We start from the raw sequence: 15,917 nt of genomic DNA, 5'->3' as shown, positions 1-15,917 counted from the left end.
ATGTATCCGAGAGAATAAGAGCACGTACAGTGGTGCCACATTTTGCTAAATCACTGAAAGGTGATGTTGGTCGTACTTCACGACACCACAACCTTATCCCACCAATGAACGACAACGTTCAGCTTCTCCTTGGTTTTATTTTCTACGCTTATAAAAAATAGTTGGTAAGAGTTCATTACATGCAAATTCTGAAATGCATGATGCTGCTGAAGTTTCTGAACTATATGCAACAAGTCCCTGAAAACACCCGTATTTGAAAGACAAATCACGAAAATTGTCCTACTAGACTATCATTATTAACACAGGTATAGGGAAAATCAGTTAACCTCTAGAAGGTCAGAGGAACGAGAAGCATCTCGAAACTGAAATGAGCATCATAAAAACATTTCTGAGCGCACCCGGAATATATGAACTGTGCCATTGCGCAGTGATTGCCGCAAATACTCTACACACTTGAAGAAATAACGTGGACGGGTAAAGGTCGTAAACTACGATCAGCGCAGAAGCTGCTTTATATACGGTACCAGTAAGTTAAGATGGCAGCAAAAATTAATTAATTTTCGGTCTTAACTGGTAGACATATTAATGACGTAGGCCAAAGCATACCTTACGAGAGATATCAGTTACAGTCTCTGACATTTATATATAATTATTTCACACCAGAATTCGTTTTTTACACGAACTAGCAGCAGTTGTAGTATATCTGTGAGTACTTGTTACAGATAGTTGTAAGAAATAACAGCAGCTAAATGTTCTTGGTTCCAGTGATATTCGTCTTGTGGTCTCTTCTGATGTTTTACCTCTTATGATGTTTTATAGAGTTCTGGCATAGTGCATTTTATAGATCCTTCATGTCAGTATTTGCATGCTCTCTGAGTATTGGAAGAGAAAGGATTGTACCTTGGGATGGTATTACATTATTATTTTTTTATACTTTATACATTGTTTATAAAAAAAATTTGAAAATTTACCCCCTCACAGGCAGCCATTGTAGATAATGTTGACCAACAGTTAGGCTAGCTCCAATAATTACGTGATTACTCATCAATAAAGAATTCAGTGATACTTGTGCCAAGGTACAAGCTATGCTTTCACATTGGGACAATGGTAGTTCCACAATGGCACTCAATAATATTTTTCAATTTCTTTCTTTTATGAATGAAAGAATAATATTGAAATTAGATAGTACATGTTTCTTTATTAGGTCCATACACAAAAGTTATTTTACCTTAGAACAAGAGATGGTGGGAATAAAATATTGAGTGATTGAAACCCACAACACCAGTGGAATTATATGTTCATATGTGTTCATATGTTTATTTATTAGCCGTTCAGCATGTTTACCACGCAATTTGGCTTCCTCAAAATACATTTTACATACTTCGTATAAGTATAGAATTTTTACATTATACATTAGGCATACATATACATACATCTTTTTAGTAGTTAGTAATTTGTACATTTTACTCGCATCATCATTTTACATATATATAAATAAATATAAATACATAAACTTCTTACTAATCAGACTGTTTCAGCAATAATCATTATACAGTTTATCTTAATTAATTAATTATACAGTTTTACACATTTAGTTAATGATAGTTACATTATTTCATTGTTTATACAATCCTTTCAAATTGCTTCCAAGATCTTCTTCCATTGAGTAATGTGCTTTTTTTCTGAGCCATGTTTCTAATACCTCCTTAAATTTAAAGTGGATGAGGGTTTTGAGCTATTGTGGCAGTTTGTTATATAACTTTAGACTTAGGTGTTTGTGACTGTTACGTGTCAGTGACAGCCTAGAATATGGTATATCAAGCACGAAATTGTTGTGAGTGCTGTGAAAATGTAAATTCTTTCTATGTGTAAATTGCTGTATATTTTCTTTTACGTTTATTAACCAGTTATACATATAGAGACTTGGGAGTGTCATTATATTTAATATACTGAAGTGCTCGTTACAGCTTTCTCTTGGACCCAATCCTTGTTAACATCTAATTGGTTTTTTTTTTTGCCGTTTCAATACACAGTTTGTGTCTGGTGAATTACCCCATAACAGAATCCCGTGTTGTAGCCGTGACTGAAAGAATGCATTGTAGCAAAGCATCAATAAACTTTTACTGACAGAATTTCTTACTTTATACAGCAGAAATATTACGTGTGCAAGTTTGCCTGTCAGATAGCTTATATGGTCATCCCATGAGAACCTTTGGTCTATTTTTAGTCCCAGTAGTTTGACACTGTGATTCTCTGCTTTCCATACCTCCACATTAAAATAAATTTTCTCTGTTTTTGTGTTGTTTATACATAACTCGTTAGCAATACATCATACCCTACATTTTTCAAAAAGTTCATTATCTTTGTTTACCACCTCTTGCATACTCTCACCTGTGGAGATCATGGTCATATCATCATCATATAAAACATTTTAGCAGGCTATATAGTTTGAGAAGTCATTAACATGGATAATAAAGAGGAAGGGCGCAAGAACTGAGCCCTGTGGAATTTCTCTCTTAATTTTCATTAAATCTGACCTTTCATTCTTCACACACACTGACTGTTGCCTGTTATTTAGGTATGACTTAATCAAATTAAGTGCTTTGTCCGGAGTACCATAGTAGTCTAATTTTTTAACAATTATCTCATGTGATACTGAATCAAATGCTTTGCTTAAGTCTATGAGTATTGCACAGATGGTCAATTTCCTTTCAAAAGCGTTGTGGATTTCAGTTATCAGGCTTTCAATAGTTTTTATTAGTAGTTCCTTCACTATGAACAGTGCTGATGTCCTCAACATTAGGGAATATAAAATGGACCATTCGTCTTATTAAGAACTTCACAGTTAATCTGTCCTATGTTGTGTCAAATATGAATAGTACCCAACTGCTTTGAGAACAAGAGAGTGTTTATTTATTTATTTATCCATATTTAAGCAGTTACATGCAATCGACATCATCATAGGTAATGTACAATTTACATATTAAGAAATATAACTATTGTGAGGTATCACACAAATACATTTTAAAAGAACATACATTATAAAGGAATACATTTGATACATAAAGATACGCCACATAACTAAAGCGGGCATTGTAAAGAATGTGTATGATAAAAGAATACATTTCATTCATAAGGATTTCTCCACATGTGTAACAGTTAAATGTGGAACTACAGAGACAAAAAAAGCTTAGGAAGAGGTACAAACAGAGTTGCAAGTTGTTTCGTAAGTCAGGTCTATTTTTGAAGAGTTTTCAAATTCTTTAACACTGTAAAAAGCTTTGTCTTTCAGCCATTTTTTAGTCTTACTTTTAAATATATTAAGAGAGACACAATGTGCCTGCACAGATAATGTGTTGAAAAGCCTTATTTCCATGTATTCATAACTGTCTTGTGTTTTCTTGAGTCCAGTTGTTGGTATGTCTATCTTAAATGTTTGACGAGTGTTATGACTATGAACGGACTGCCTAAGGTTGTAAATGTTAAAGTTTTCTTTTATGTACAAAAGGCACCTGTATATAAAAAGAGAAGGGACTGTCATTATCTGTAATTCTTTGAAGTATCACCTACATGATATGTTATTTTTGGTAATCCCAGAGATGATCCTGATGGCTTTCTTCTGCCAAATAAGATTGTTCCTGGACCATGGAGAATTACCCCATAGAATAATACCATAGCTAATATGGCAATGAAAGAATGCACAATAGGAATTAATCAGCAGGCTTTCAGAAACACAGGTCCATAATTTTTTCAGTAGACAGATAACTCGTGAAAGAGATATGTTGTCTATGTGACTCTGCTAGGTTAACTTTGTATCTAAGTATATGCAAAGAAGTTTGGTAGAAGTGTACTCAATATCAGCATTGGATAAGCTGAAGGATATAATTACAGTCTTTTCATAGTTAATAGCTAACTCATTGGCTTCAAACCACATATTGGATAATCTGAGAAAATCTTTACTTTGCTCCTTCAGTTTATTTATGCCCTTCTCTGAATTGATTAAAGTTGTATCATCTGTGTAAAGCACAGATTTTCATGGCATATTGCTGGGCAGGTCATTTATAAATATTATAAACAGTAATGGCCCAAGTACTGATCCTTCAGATGAAAAGAAAGATGAGAAATCCTCTTCTTCAAAGAGGAATCAAACATTTTACCTCCAGAGCTACTGCTAAGCTAAGAAATTTTGTTCATCATCATCATCACCATCAAAAGAAGAATAAAAGGAAGATAAACCTCCTTTGCCATTTTAGGACTTCTATCTTTGAGCAAGACTTCTTTTTCTTGTTTTTCCCCTCTTCAATTCTTTGTTTCTCTGACATATCAGTGACAATCATACACCTTACATGTTTTCTTCTTCTACCAGAAGTTTTGATGGGAGGTGCTCTTGGGAGTGAACAGATGTGTTCTGGAGTAACAGAGACAGACGGTTGCAATGAAGGACTGCTTAGAAAAGACATTTCTTCTCTTGTCTCTTCTCTATTATTTTCATTCTGGTGACTGGATTTCACCAGCTCTTCCAGGATATGGCTTCTTTGTCATTTCTGCATGTAAGAATTCATCTTCTCTGAACACCTCTTCATTGACTGGCCAGCTGCCAGTAAACCTGAAACCAGCAGTTTCATTGTTTGGAGTGAAAACCAAAGGAGATGCCATGCCCATTAGTGCAGAAACATCATAAATAGAAGCTGTCTTTCTAGGACTACTGAGCATCCAGTCCCTGCATGCATTGTTATAGTGTGTCATCATGGGGCCAAAGGTGGTCAAATCCAACGGCTGTAATTTGTGGCTGGTATGGGGAGGGAAAGTCAAAATGATGATACCAGTTTCCTTAGCCAGATTTATTGCTTCCGGTGATAGATGACTTTCATGGTTGTTCATAATAAGCAGTACTTCAGTGCCCGGAGAGAGTTTCAGTATGGAAATAAAATGTTTTAGAAATTTCACAGAAAGTTTGGCATTGGACCAACCATGAGAAGCAGCCATACCAAGAGTGCCAGGTAGTCCATTATTTAACATGTGATCCTTGTAATGAACCCTTGGAAATATAATGGCTGGTGGAATAAATGATCATGCAGCACTCATGCAGGCTATCATTGTAACATTACTTTCTTCTTCCCCTGAAGTAGCTGCTCCAATTTGTTTGGCTTTTATATTGACAATTACACGCAATGGTTTGTATACTGTAGAAAACCCTGTTTCATCAAGATTCCACACTTTTTGAGGTTGTAGACCCTACCTGGAATAAACATCTTGAAGTTTCTTTAAAAAAATGATATTGCATTTTTTGAAAGATACTATTCAACCTGGACCAGTTGACTCCAGTTTCCTTAGGGAAATTATGTTCTTGTAAGATATCCGAAAGGCTCTATACCATTGTCTTCCAGCCAATTCCTGTTCCTCCCATGACCCTGATTAGGAGGCTAACTTCTTCAAATCATCCACATTCACAACAAAGTTCCATTCTGTAGTCCTTACTGCATAAGAAAGAAGTTCCTTCTCTTGTTCAATGGTAAAGACTTTTTGTGTAGCATTGGTGCCTACATATTTGAAATGATTTTAACCAGACAAGTTGTGTTTTTCGATGTGCCTAGTGAGAGTACTTTTCAACACTCACTTCAGCTGCTTTTTGAACAGATCATTTTCACATGGTAACCTCATTGGCAGCTGCCTCTGTACATTCTGCAACTAGTTTCTCTCTTTTTCTTCTCACCTTACTTCTGCCGATCTGAAAAGAAAACTGAACATAAGTGAACTGTAGATGAAACATATGGTTGTATTTTGGGACATGTCCCAGTGTGCAACCAGAATAGATACCCAATGTAAAACCAAGTACACGATAAAAGAAAACAGCATTCTAAAACACAATTCTAATACACAATTATATGTTTATTACTTAGGGCATCAATAGCTTAATTAAACAATTCCATACAACACTATATTTAAGAAATATCAATAGTGATGCTTACATTTTATTTGTATCTTCTAAGGATGATATTTAAATTGTACATTGAAACATGAAAATCTGTAAAATTACTCCTCAGGCTGCAAACATCATCTAAATACAACACAGCTTCCTATGCTCTCTGAAAAAAGGTCTGCCAGTGTGATTTCATAGTTTTTAGAGTTGCCACTAGAGTGCTCTATTTTTTATGAAAAGCATCCCAAGGTAAGACTTCTCAAGGAGCAATCCTTTCCCTTATTTAATTGGTAATGTGACAATTTCATTATTCTTGTCAGAAACTATATCCTGTTATGTGTCTTGTATGCAGTTTACTAATATCAGAATATAAAAAAATAAAAACGTCATTCGTTTTACAGCACATGTTGTTAGGATGCCCCCCCCCCCTTTATTTTAAGTGCATAAGCCATCAGCATTGCCATCTTGCTGCCATACCTTTGACTGTGAAGTCTGATTATGTGGAAGAATTGTTATGAATATGCTACCAGTAGTACATCTGTGGATTGATGAGTTCCTGAACATGGATCTAAGTATGACCATTCCGATAAATTGTATCCTACTTTCACATAAATTTTGAAAATAGCTTCACAGTCATAACTATACGGCAATGAAAATTATTAGCAAAGCAAGCACAGCTCCATATTCTGGCCCAGGTGGGCAATCAATATCGGCTGACCACCGAGTCATCCTGTGCCAATGGCATCATTCAGCTGCTGTATGGAGGGGCATACCCAGCACACTGCTCTCCCGGTTATTGTTAGCTTTCTTGACCTTCAAGTCGCAACTTCTGACTCAAGTAGCTCCTCAGTTGGCATCATGAGTTTGAGCGTACCCCGTTCCAGTTCTCCCACCAAGAAAAAATACTTGGCAGTACCGGCAATCGAATCTGGGTATAGGAGTCAGATATGCTGACCACTGAGTTACAAAGGTGGTCATACACTGAAGCACCAAAGAAACTGGTATAGGCATGCATATTCAAATACAGATATATGTAAACAGGAAGAATATGGTGCTGTGGTTGGCAACACCTATCTAATATAACAAGTGTCTGTTGGATCGGTTACTGCTGATAGATTTAAGTGATGTTGAATGTGGTGCTGTAGTTGCCACATGAATTATGGGACACAGCATTCCAAGGTAGAATTGAAGTGAGTATTTTCCAGTATGAGCGTTTCATGAGTGTTCCATGAATATCAGGAATCTGGTAAAACACCAAATCTCTGACATTACTGTGGCAAGAAAAAGATTCTGCAAGTATGGGACCAATGATGACTGAAGAGAAAATGTTCAGTTTGACAGAAGTGCAACCCTTGCGCAAATTGCTGCAGATTTCAATGCTGGGCCATCAACAAGTGTCAACATGCGAGCCATTCAACTAGACATCATCAGCATGGGCTTTTGAAGCTGAAGGCTCACTCGTGTAGCCTTTATGACTGCATGACACAAAGCTTTACCCCTTGCCTGTGCCCATTGGCACTGACATTGGACTCTTGATGACTGGAAACTTGCCTGGTCGGACGAGTCTTGTTTCAAATTGTATCTGGATATGTACGGGTATGGAGACAACCTCATGGATCCATGGACTCTGGATGTCAGTTGAAGTGTTCAAGCTGGTGGAGGCTCTGTAATGGTGTAGGGCATGTGGAGTTGGAGTGTTATGGGACCCCTGATAAGTCTAGATATGACTCTGACAAGTGGCATGTACATAAGCATCCTGTCTGATCACCTGCATCCATTGATGTCCATTGTGCATTCCGACAGACTTGGACAATTCCAGCAGGACTATGCGACACCTCACACATCAATAATTGCTACAGAGTGGCTCCAGGAACACTCATCTGAGTTTAAGGACATACGCTGGCCACCAAACTCCACAGACATGAAAACTATTGAGCAAATCTTGGATGCCTTGCAACATGCTGTTCAGAAGAGATCTCCACCCCCTCGTACTCTTATGGAGTTATGGACAACCCTGCAGGATTCATGCTGTCAGTTCCTCAGTTCCATCAGCACTGCGTCAGACATTAGTTGAGCCCAGGCCACGTCATGCTGCATCACTTCTGCATGCTCGCAGGGTCCCCACGTGATATTAGGCAGGTGTACCAGTTACTTTGGTTCTTCTGCTCCTTTTTCCAGTGCCCATAAAACCCTTTATATTTTGAGCTGTTGCTTACTCTGTGTTTTTTTCTTTTTTTTTTTTTTTAAAAAAAAGGAGGGGGGATGGTAACCAGCTTATTGTTTGCACAGAAATATTAAGTTTTGAGTATTTTCCATTTTCTTTTACTTTGTATATTTATAAACAAAGATTCTGTAACTTACCAAACGAAAGTGTTGGTATGTTGATAGAAGCAATAACAAACACAAACACACACACAAATTTCAAGCCTTCGCAACCCACGGTTGCTTCATCAGGAAAGAGGGAAGGAGAGGCAAAGACAAAAGGATGTGGATTTTAAGGGAGAGGGTAAGGAGTCATTCCAATCCTGGGAGCAGAAAGACTTACCTTTGGGGGGGGGGGGGGGGGGGTAAAGGGACAGGTATACACTCTCACGCGCACACATATCTATCTGCACATAACAGACAGGTCTGTTTCATATCCCTAAGAAACGTTACACCCAGGTATTTGCACGAGTTGACCAATTCCAGTTGTATCTCATTGATACTGTAGTCCAATGACTAGGTTCCTTTTCTTGTTTTTTTCTTTCTTTTGATGAAATGAGTGATTTTACATTTATGAACATTTAAAGCAAGTTTGCACCACTTTGAAATCTTATCAAGAGCTGAAAGAATATGTGTGGAGCTTTTTTCAGATAGTGGTTCATTATAGATAACATTTGCCTTTGAATGTCACTTTCCCTGGCTCAGAAGTGCTCCTTCTCATCAACTACTTCAGAAACCTATCTACATACCCCTTCTAATTAAGAAGCTGTTTTTTTTTAATGTTTTGAGAGCTTGAAATTAAAGATCAACTTTTTTATTAGTGCATCTGTCAGTTCTGCTCTGAAGATACTCTTGTGATTGGAAGTTTGTTTTTACCTCTGTTTTGATTTATCATTGTATCATTTCTTTTAAAAGAATACAAATGTGTGTATATGTGTGTGTGAGTGAGTGAGTGTGTGGATGGATGTGTGTGTGTGGGAGGGGAGGGAGGGTTTAGTGTGTGTGTGTGTGTGTGTGTGTGTGTCTGCCCGTGCGTGCACATTCGTGTGTGCCTGGGTGGATTGTCGGAGTAGTTTTGCTTTTTTGTTTCCCTCTTATTTTTAGTGTGTTAGCTCAACAGGAAAACTTACTCTAGAATTATTTTGAAACAGAGTAGTCATTACTGAGATCTACTTTATTAGAATCCTTATGGTCAAGTTCAATAATAATGTATTTCAATTAATCAAGAAACTTAAGGTGGAGTATTTATGCATTTTGATCTCTCAGGTTTCCTGAGTGTGATTTATTAATAGTGTACTTCTGGGTGTTCTGCCAAGATGTTGTTTCCATTGTATGCACAGTATGTAGATGACTGACATTATCATCTTATTCATGTGCCGTGGGTCTAATTGTGGACTATAACAACAAGAGTTTCAGTCTCTTGAATGACATTGCATACAGACAGATTGATATCTAGCCTATGAATAAAATCAAGAGGAATGTGATGACTCTTCTCATTGAGTCAGGTTTGCCACATAGCACCATTGTGCATCTTAAAACATAAAAACACAAGCAACAGTGCCATCAAGACTATATAGCCTTCCTAAGGTACAGAAGGAAATAATTCCTTGAAGACCAACAGTTAGTAACCTTGGCACACATACATGCAAGCAGGCAAAATACGTGAAACACGTTCTCATCAAATAAGTGGGGAAGTGTGAACACCACATCCACACATCTGCTGTCTTTCTACGCTGCTTCAGTTTATTGTGGCTCTGGGATATGGATGTTATGGTCAGTTTTGATGTAGCCACCCTCTTTATGACAGGTACACTTTCTGATTTCTTTGAACTAATAGCCTAGAAGTTAAACAATCATTTCACATAACACTTAGATACATTCTGACATCTACGTATTTACTATTAAATGGAAATGGGTAGACTATTATGGCATATTGTCGTGAGCCTATACATGGAATGTTTAGAAGCAAAGGCACTAGAATCCACCAACATGACACTAATGTGTTTCTATCACTACATGGATGAAACATTTTTAGTGTGACCACATGGAACAGAGAAGCTTCAAGAGCTCCTGGGATATTTAAACTCAACCCATCATAATATGAAATTCATGATGGAACTTGAAAAAGACGGCCGGCAACCTTTCCTCAACATGTTACTTAGGAGACGACTGGACAGATCTCAGAATATGTCAAAAACCAACATACGCTGATATCTATCTCCATACCTCAAGCCATCACAATCTGTCACAAAGAAAGTCAGTACTATGGACTCTGGTCTGCAGAGCTCAAACACATCCAGAAAAGGATAGCCTCATCAAAGAACCACAACACCTAAAAGAAGTGTTCCAAAGGAATGGGTACTTAGATCATCAGACTGAACAGGTGTTGCAGTCAAAATGAAGAACGCCTGAGACAGAGGTGTAGACTGAAATCAGGGAACAGAAGCCAAAAATCACTTACATACCTTATACTGTCCTAATATCAGGAAAGACTGGTATACTCCTATGGAGTAATGGTATCCAGTATATTCCAGTCCTCTTTGTAAAGGTCCACTTACCTACTGTTTGATGTTGTACTCAGTGTTGATGAATCTTGAAGTCTAATATCTAATACTGAAAAGATACTCTGGAAATTAATGTTAAGAGAGATAGTGCCAAATGAGGAAGACCAAACAAGAAATTAACTTTAAAAATGGTTCATCACATTTTAACTGCATTTTACCATCAATGCCAGCTACCTACACTTTCGTAAGTCACAGTTTATGTGGGGAAAGGTATATGCATCTCTCTCATTGGAAAAAATGTGGAAGAAGAGTCACGTAATCATTAAATCTCATTGCAGTATCGGTGAAAGTTCATAGTGGCATGATGTACAGTGGCCGATACATGACACAGTTTATAGTATACTCAACAGAATTTACAACTTCATTCCATAACTGGAGTTTGTAGATCATTAGCTCCTCTAAGTTTAATATTTACTAGGTCACCCAAGATTTTAACACACAAAGATATTAAACAGTTTCATACTCTTTACAAACACACTTGTTGCACACGTCATATTAAGGCACAGAATTTCGTCTTAACTGACACAGAATTGTGACAATCAGGTTAGCATTAAGCAGACTTTAATGCAAACTGACACATAGTTGTTATGCGTGTACCCATCAGCCATTGGCTCTAATATGATCTGACATAAAGATGTTAGCAGTATGATTTATAGGTGCAGATTTTGGGGAAGGGGTGACTATTTTAAGACTAACATAATAACATGATGTAAATTCTGGAACTACATAATGCTTTGAAATTTGGCTAGATTAGATTTTACTTTTCTGGCAGATTCTAAGACTTCACTATTGTTTGGTTCATATAAAAAAATTATGTCAGTAACCCACAATAACGCAAGGAACATTATTATTACACATCGTCTGAAATCTCTTATTCATGAGTATGGCATCCATCATGAAATAGTTATTTTGTGATCCAAAATTATTCAAATTCTTAATTACTGACTGAATTAATTAGTGAGATATGTTGCCTTATCCAGAAAAAATTACAACAATAAAATTAAATTGTCAATGTTTAGAATCTTGTAGTTGTCAAAGAAAAATAGGCAGATGGTGGTAAATGAGTGGTAACAACACATCATAACTTCAGTTATCCATAAGTTTAAATAACTGATGCTTCTAATAAAACCAAGTGCGACAGTGTGATCAGAAATGTATATATAAGGAACTGAAATGTAAGTTTAATTGAGATTTGGCATAAATAACAATTTGGCATAATCTGTACATATTACCTATTACGTGTATAACTGCCTTAGAAAGACAATGAAAATGTCAAAAAAAAAAAAAAAAAAAAAAAAAAAAAAAAAAGACCATTGTTCGTGAGAGTAAAAACATAACAGATGGATTAGATTCCAACTTTCTCATCTCACCTTCAACTAAGATAAAAAGTATTCTTTTTAATGTTAGAGTTGAGCTAGGTCCCTAAAGCCAGGTGTTTACCACACTCCATGTAAATGTGGCATGCGTTGTTTGAGGCAGACCATCAGAACAGTTAAGGAAAGATGCAAGGAATGTCAGCAACATACTTGGATAAAACAACCAAGTAAATCAGTTGTTACTGCCTACTGTTCAAATATTATAATTGTTGTGCTGAGGGATACACTTATAACGATGATGATGCTGATGTGTTATGCCCATTAGACAAGTTCACCACTAAAAGATAAGAATTCTCCAATCCCCCCAGTTTTGTGCCATCCATTTTGTAGCTGTATATGGTGTATACATCACGATGTCATCAATTATCTGCTTTCTTTTTCGTCCTCTGGTTCTCTTTCCTGTCATTATTCCTTTTAGTGCATCATTTGTCTATAGGATCTTCTAATCCAGTGTCTTAGGCTATTCATTTTTGTTGTCTTATTGTTTTTGATAGTTTTCCTTCCTCCTTCACTCTGTGCCACACAATCTAATTTCTTACATTATCTCTCCAATTCACACCTCCCATTCTTCTTGAAATTTATATCTGAAAAGTATCCAAAGCATATATTGTTATTCCATCACAGTGTCCATGTTGTTAAATATTTCTTTTACAACCACTCTCCTTATTTTCACTTCTTGACTGGATGTAACCTGAATTCAAGTTTTGCTACTAACTCATCTCAAATCATCGGTCTTATGATCCTTGATTGCCTTGTAAAAACCATCATCAAAGTCTTTCCACATTTATCTTCATTTCATATTCCTCACAGGCGGTGTTCTATTTTTTTCCAACATATTTTTTATGTTCTCTGTCACCTCACATCACACTTTTGCATTACAATTTTTCTCTCCTATTTCCTTATTTTCTTTCTTCTGGAAATCCTTTTTTTGCAGTATATAATACTAGCACCTTATCCTCTCTCTGATCACAACATCTCACTCACTATGAGAGAACGCTTACTCAATTTTTCAGGCAAGCAAATGGTGTAGTACACAGAATGCTAAATAAACACCATTGCTGTTGTCCTGATGTCAGCTGATAGAGTGTGTAGTGTTACATTATGAAATGTTGTATCTATGCCACGTGCAGCAATTGTCACTGACAAATTAATGACTAATGTAGCACTAGCTTTTTACATTATTAAATAACTGCTTTACTAAACAATATTGTACACTGGAGATGAACCAAATGACATATTTGGGAGGATGCAAGTTCCAATCTTCATCCAGCTATCCCAGTTTTAGTTTTCTGTTGTTTCTGTAGGTTATATTAGGCAAATGCCAAGATGGTTCCTACCATGAGGCCATAGACTTGTAAGTATGTGAATGTCAGTATATCATATATGTATATGTAAAATTCATGCATAGATGAATGGCACTACTACTACTTCTACTACTAAATGACCTATAGAGTTGTTAAGCAGAGTTTATGAATGATCGCAGCCTTGTGTAACCCCTCTATCAATTTTGATTTCTTCTCTTATCTCATCTCCTAGCCTTACTTTTACTTGTTGCGTCATATACAGATTACTTATCAGTCTCCTTTCTTTCCAGTTAACTTCAAACTTCTTCACAACACCTAAGTAGCATCAAACTCGATCAAAGGTTTCTTCCAGGTTATCAAAAACTTCTACCTGCCTCAGTTGCTTTTAACAGTGCAATTGCATCTCTTGTACCTCTGCCCCTTCTGAATCTGAACTGTTTTTCATCCAGTTTGCTCTCAACAATAGGTTGCAAACATCTGTTCTTTGTTGTCAGTGCAATTTTTACCAAATTAAGTATGAAACATATTGTCCTATATTCCATACTTTTCTTAATATCTAACCATATATGTAATTGCTTATGAGAGTAGTGGTTACTCAACATGCTGTTGTTTTCTATGTTTCAGATGTACAGTTCCATTCCACAAAGGTTTTAACTACCTTTAAGATCCATTATGGCAGAGGGAAAACTACCACGAGGATGGGGAAAGTATGTTAGCAAGAGATATAGCCGGCATTATTATTTTAATGTTTATACCAGAGAGAGCCAGTGGGTTCATCCAAACAGATGTGCTGCCCATGTATCAGGCAAAGGCCCACAAGCAATACAGTGCTGTCATTTACTTGTGAAACATAAGTGCTCAAGAAGGCCAGTTTCTTGGAGGCAGGTGCCAATTACACGCTCCAGAGAGGAGGCTCTACGTTTCATAAAGTTCTTACGTGAACGTATTCAATCAGGACACGCATCATTCTCAGAAATGGCACAAAAATATTCAGACTGCTATTCAGCAAAGACTGGTGGTTACCTGGGGATCTTTCGTCGTGGTGTTATGGATAGAGAATTTGAAAACAGTGCATTTGCACTTAAAGTAGGTGAGGTCAGTGGACCGGTCTTTACCAAATCAGGGATTCATCTAATATTACGTACTGCATAAGAAAATCAGCTACACATTGTGGACAGAAACTTAATTTTCTTCACAGTGAATTAAAAATATAATTCTATTTGTTCATTACGTAAATTATGTATAAAATATAATATGTTGTAAAAGTGACCTCAGTTTGCATAATTTAGTTGATTACAGAATACCTTTACAACATATTGTAATTTGAGGCACACTGGAATTATTTTGAAAGATAAATGTTGTTTTGATGTATCTGAAAATTGTAATGTTCCAATGAGGGTATTTCAGTTTCAATCCCCTGTCTTGATTTTCTAAATATCGAAGCTCACATTGTGTTTGGGCTTAAAAGTATTTTCTGTGACAAACAGTTTCTTACACAATTTGCATCGAAATTGCTCTTACAGTCAAAACAGTACCATGTATTTAGCTGTGATGTTTATTATATTAAGAAAAAAGACATACAAAAATTGTGAGTAATATAAAAGCAGACTGTATTTATACATAATATAATATTATTGTATGTATTGATGGTTTTTAATCTGTTTATTTATTTAGCAAATAAATTGTACTGTAAACACAGTGCTTAATGAAAGTACATATTGCAGTTATGTACAGTTTGAAGCTTCATTGTTCATTGTTCATAGTCTACTCCATTATTCATAGTCTACTCCATTGTTTCCAATGAGAACTTTGCTGTGGGTCTGTAGATCATTATTTTTCCTGGAAATTATTCATCTACAGCTACACTACTTCTTCATTTATTCATCTGACCCTTGACCAGCTATGATGCTAGGTAGTATGAAACTACTTGTACATATGGCTGCATTGCAAGCCACCCATAGTAAAAAGTATTAATTTCAGTCAAAAAAAGAAAAAGAAAGAAAGTAAGAAAAGCTTATATCTTCCACTGCTGTCTTAATCTTCCTCGTCACAATTGTATGCTAGTTGTACGTCCAGTAGCCTACCTTCAATATGAGGAGAGGGAGAATGACGGTTCAAATCTGCGTCCAGCCATCTCGATTTAGGTTTTCCGTGATTTCCCTAATTCACTTCAGGCAAATGCCAGGATGGTTCCTTTGAAAGGGCCCGGTCAATTTCCTTCCCCATTCTTCCCTAATCCAATGGGACCGATGACCTCGTAGTTTGGTCCCTCCCCCAAACCAATCAACTACCTTAACTACAGGTTCTCAAAGTATACTCAGTAGTTCTCCAAGAGAAGAGTTTTAACTTTCTTCTACAGAGTCACGAATATAAGGTATGCAACAGCACTATCTAGAATAGCAATAATTCCAGCTGCAGTGAATAAATTGTAAATTTTATGTTTTCTAACTAGGTAGCAGTAAAGGAGGCAGACGCCATCTTGGCAAACAGCAGCAGCAAGATACAGGCTTGCTTTCATAACTGATGTACTGCAATGTAATGATGTTCCATT

The 15,917-nt window shown here is 36.5% G+C and overlaps 1 protein-coding gene across 1 annotated transcript; it reads left to right on the top strand.

Annotated features, from left to right (window-relative positions):
• The first annotated feature begins 456 nt into the window (after window positions 1-456).
• Window positions 457-14,518, top strand: LOC126299464 (peptidyl-prolyl cis-trans isomerase NIMA-interacting 1-like). The gene is made up of 2 exons (XM_049991385.1): window positions 457-526; window positions 13,991-14,518. Exon 2 carries the CDS (start codon window positions 14,039-14,041, stop codon window positions 14,516-14,518), a length of 480 nt encoding a protein of 159 aa, XP_049847342.1. The 5' UTR covers window positions 457-526; window positions 13,991-14,038.
• Window positions 14,519-15,917: the final 1,399 nt, after the last annotated feature.

Source organism: Schistocerca gregaria, chromosome X (genome assembly GCF_023897955.1).
Source record: "Schistocerca gregaria isolate iqSchGreg1 chromosome X, iqSchGreg1.2, whole genome shotgun sequence".
NCBI classification, from domain to species: Eukaryota; Metazoa; Arthropoda; class Insecta; order Orthoptera; family Acrididae; genus Schistocerca; species Schistocerca gregaria.
This window is presented reverse-complemented; position numbering and strand designations above follow the sequence as displayed.

Bases quoted from the DNA above. Each gene is read 5' to 3' on its own strand.
- LOC126299464 (XM_049991385.1), top strand. From the start codon at position 14,039: ATGGCAGAGGGAAAACTACCACGAGGATGGGGAAAGTATGTTAGCAAG.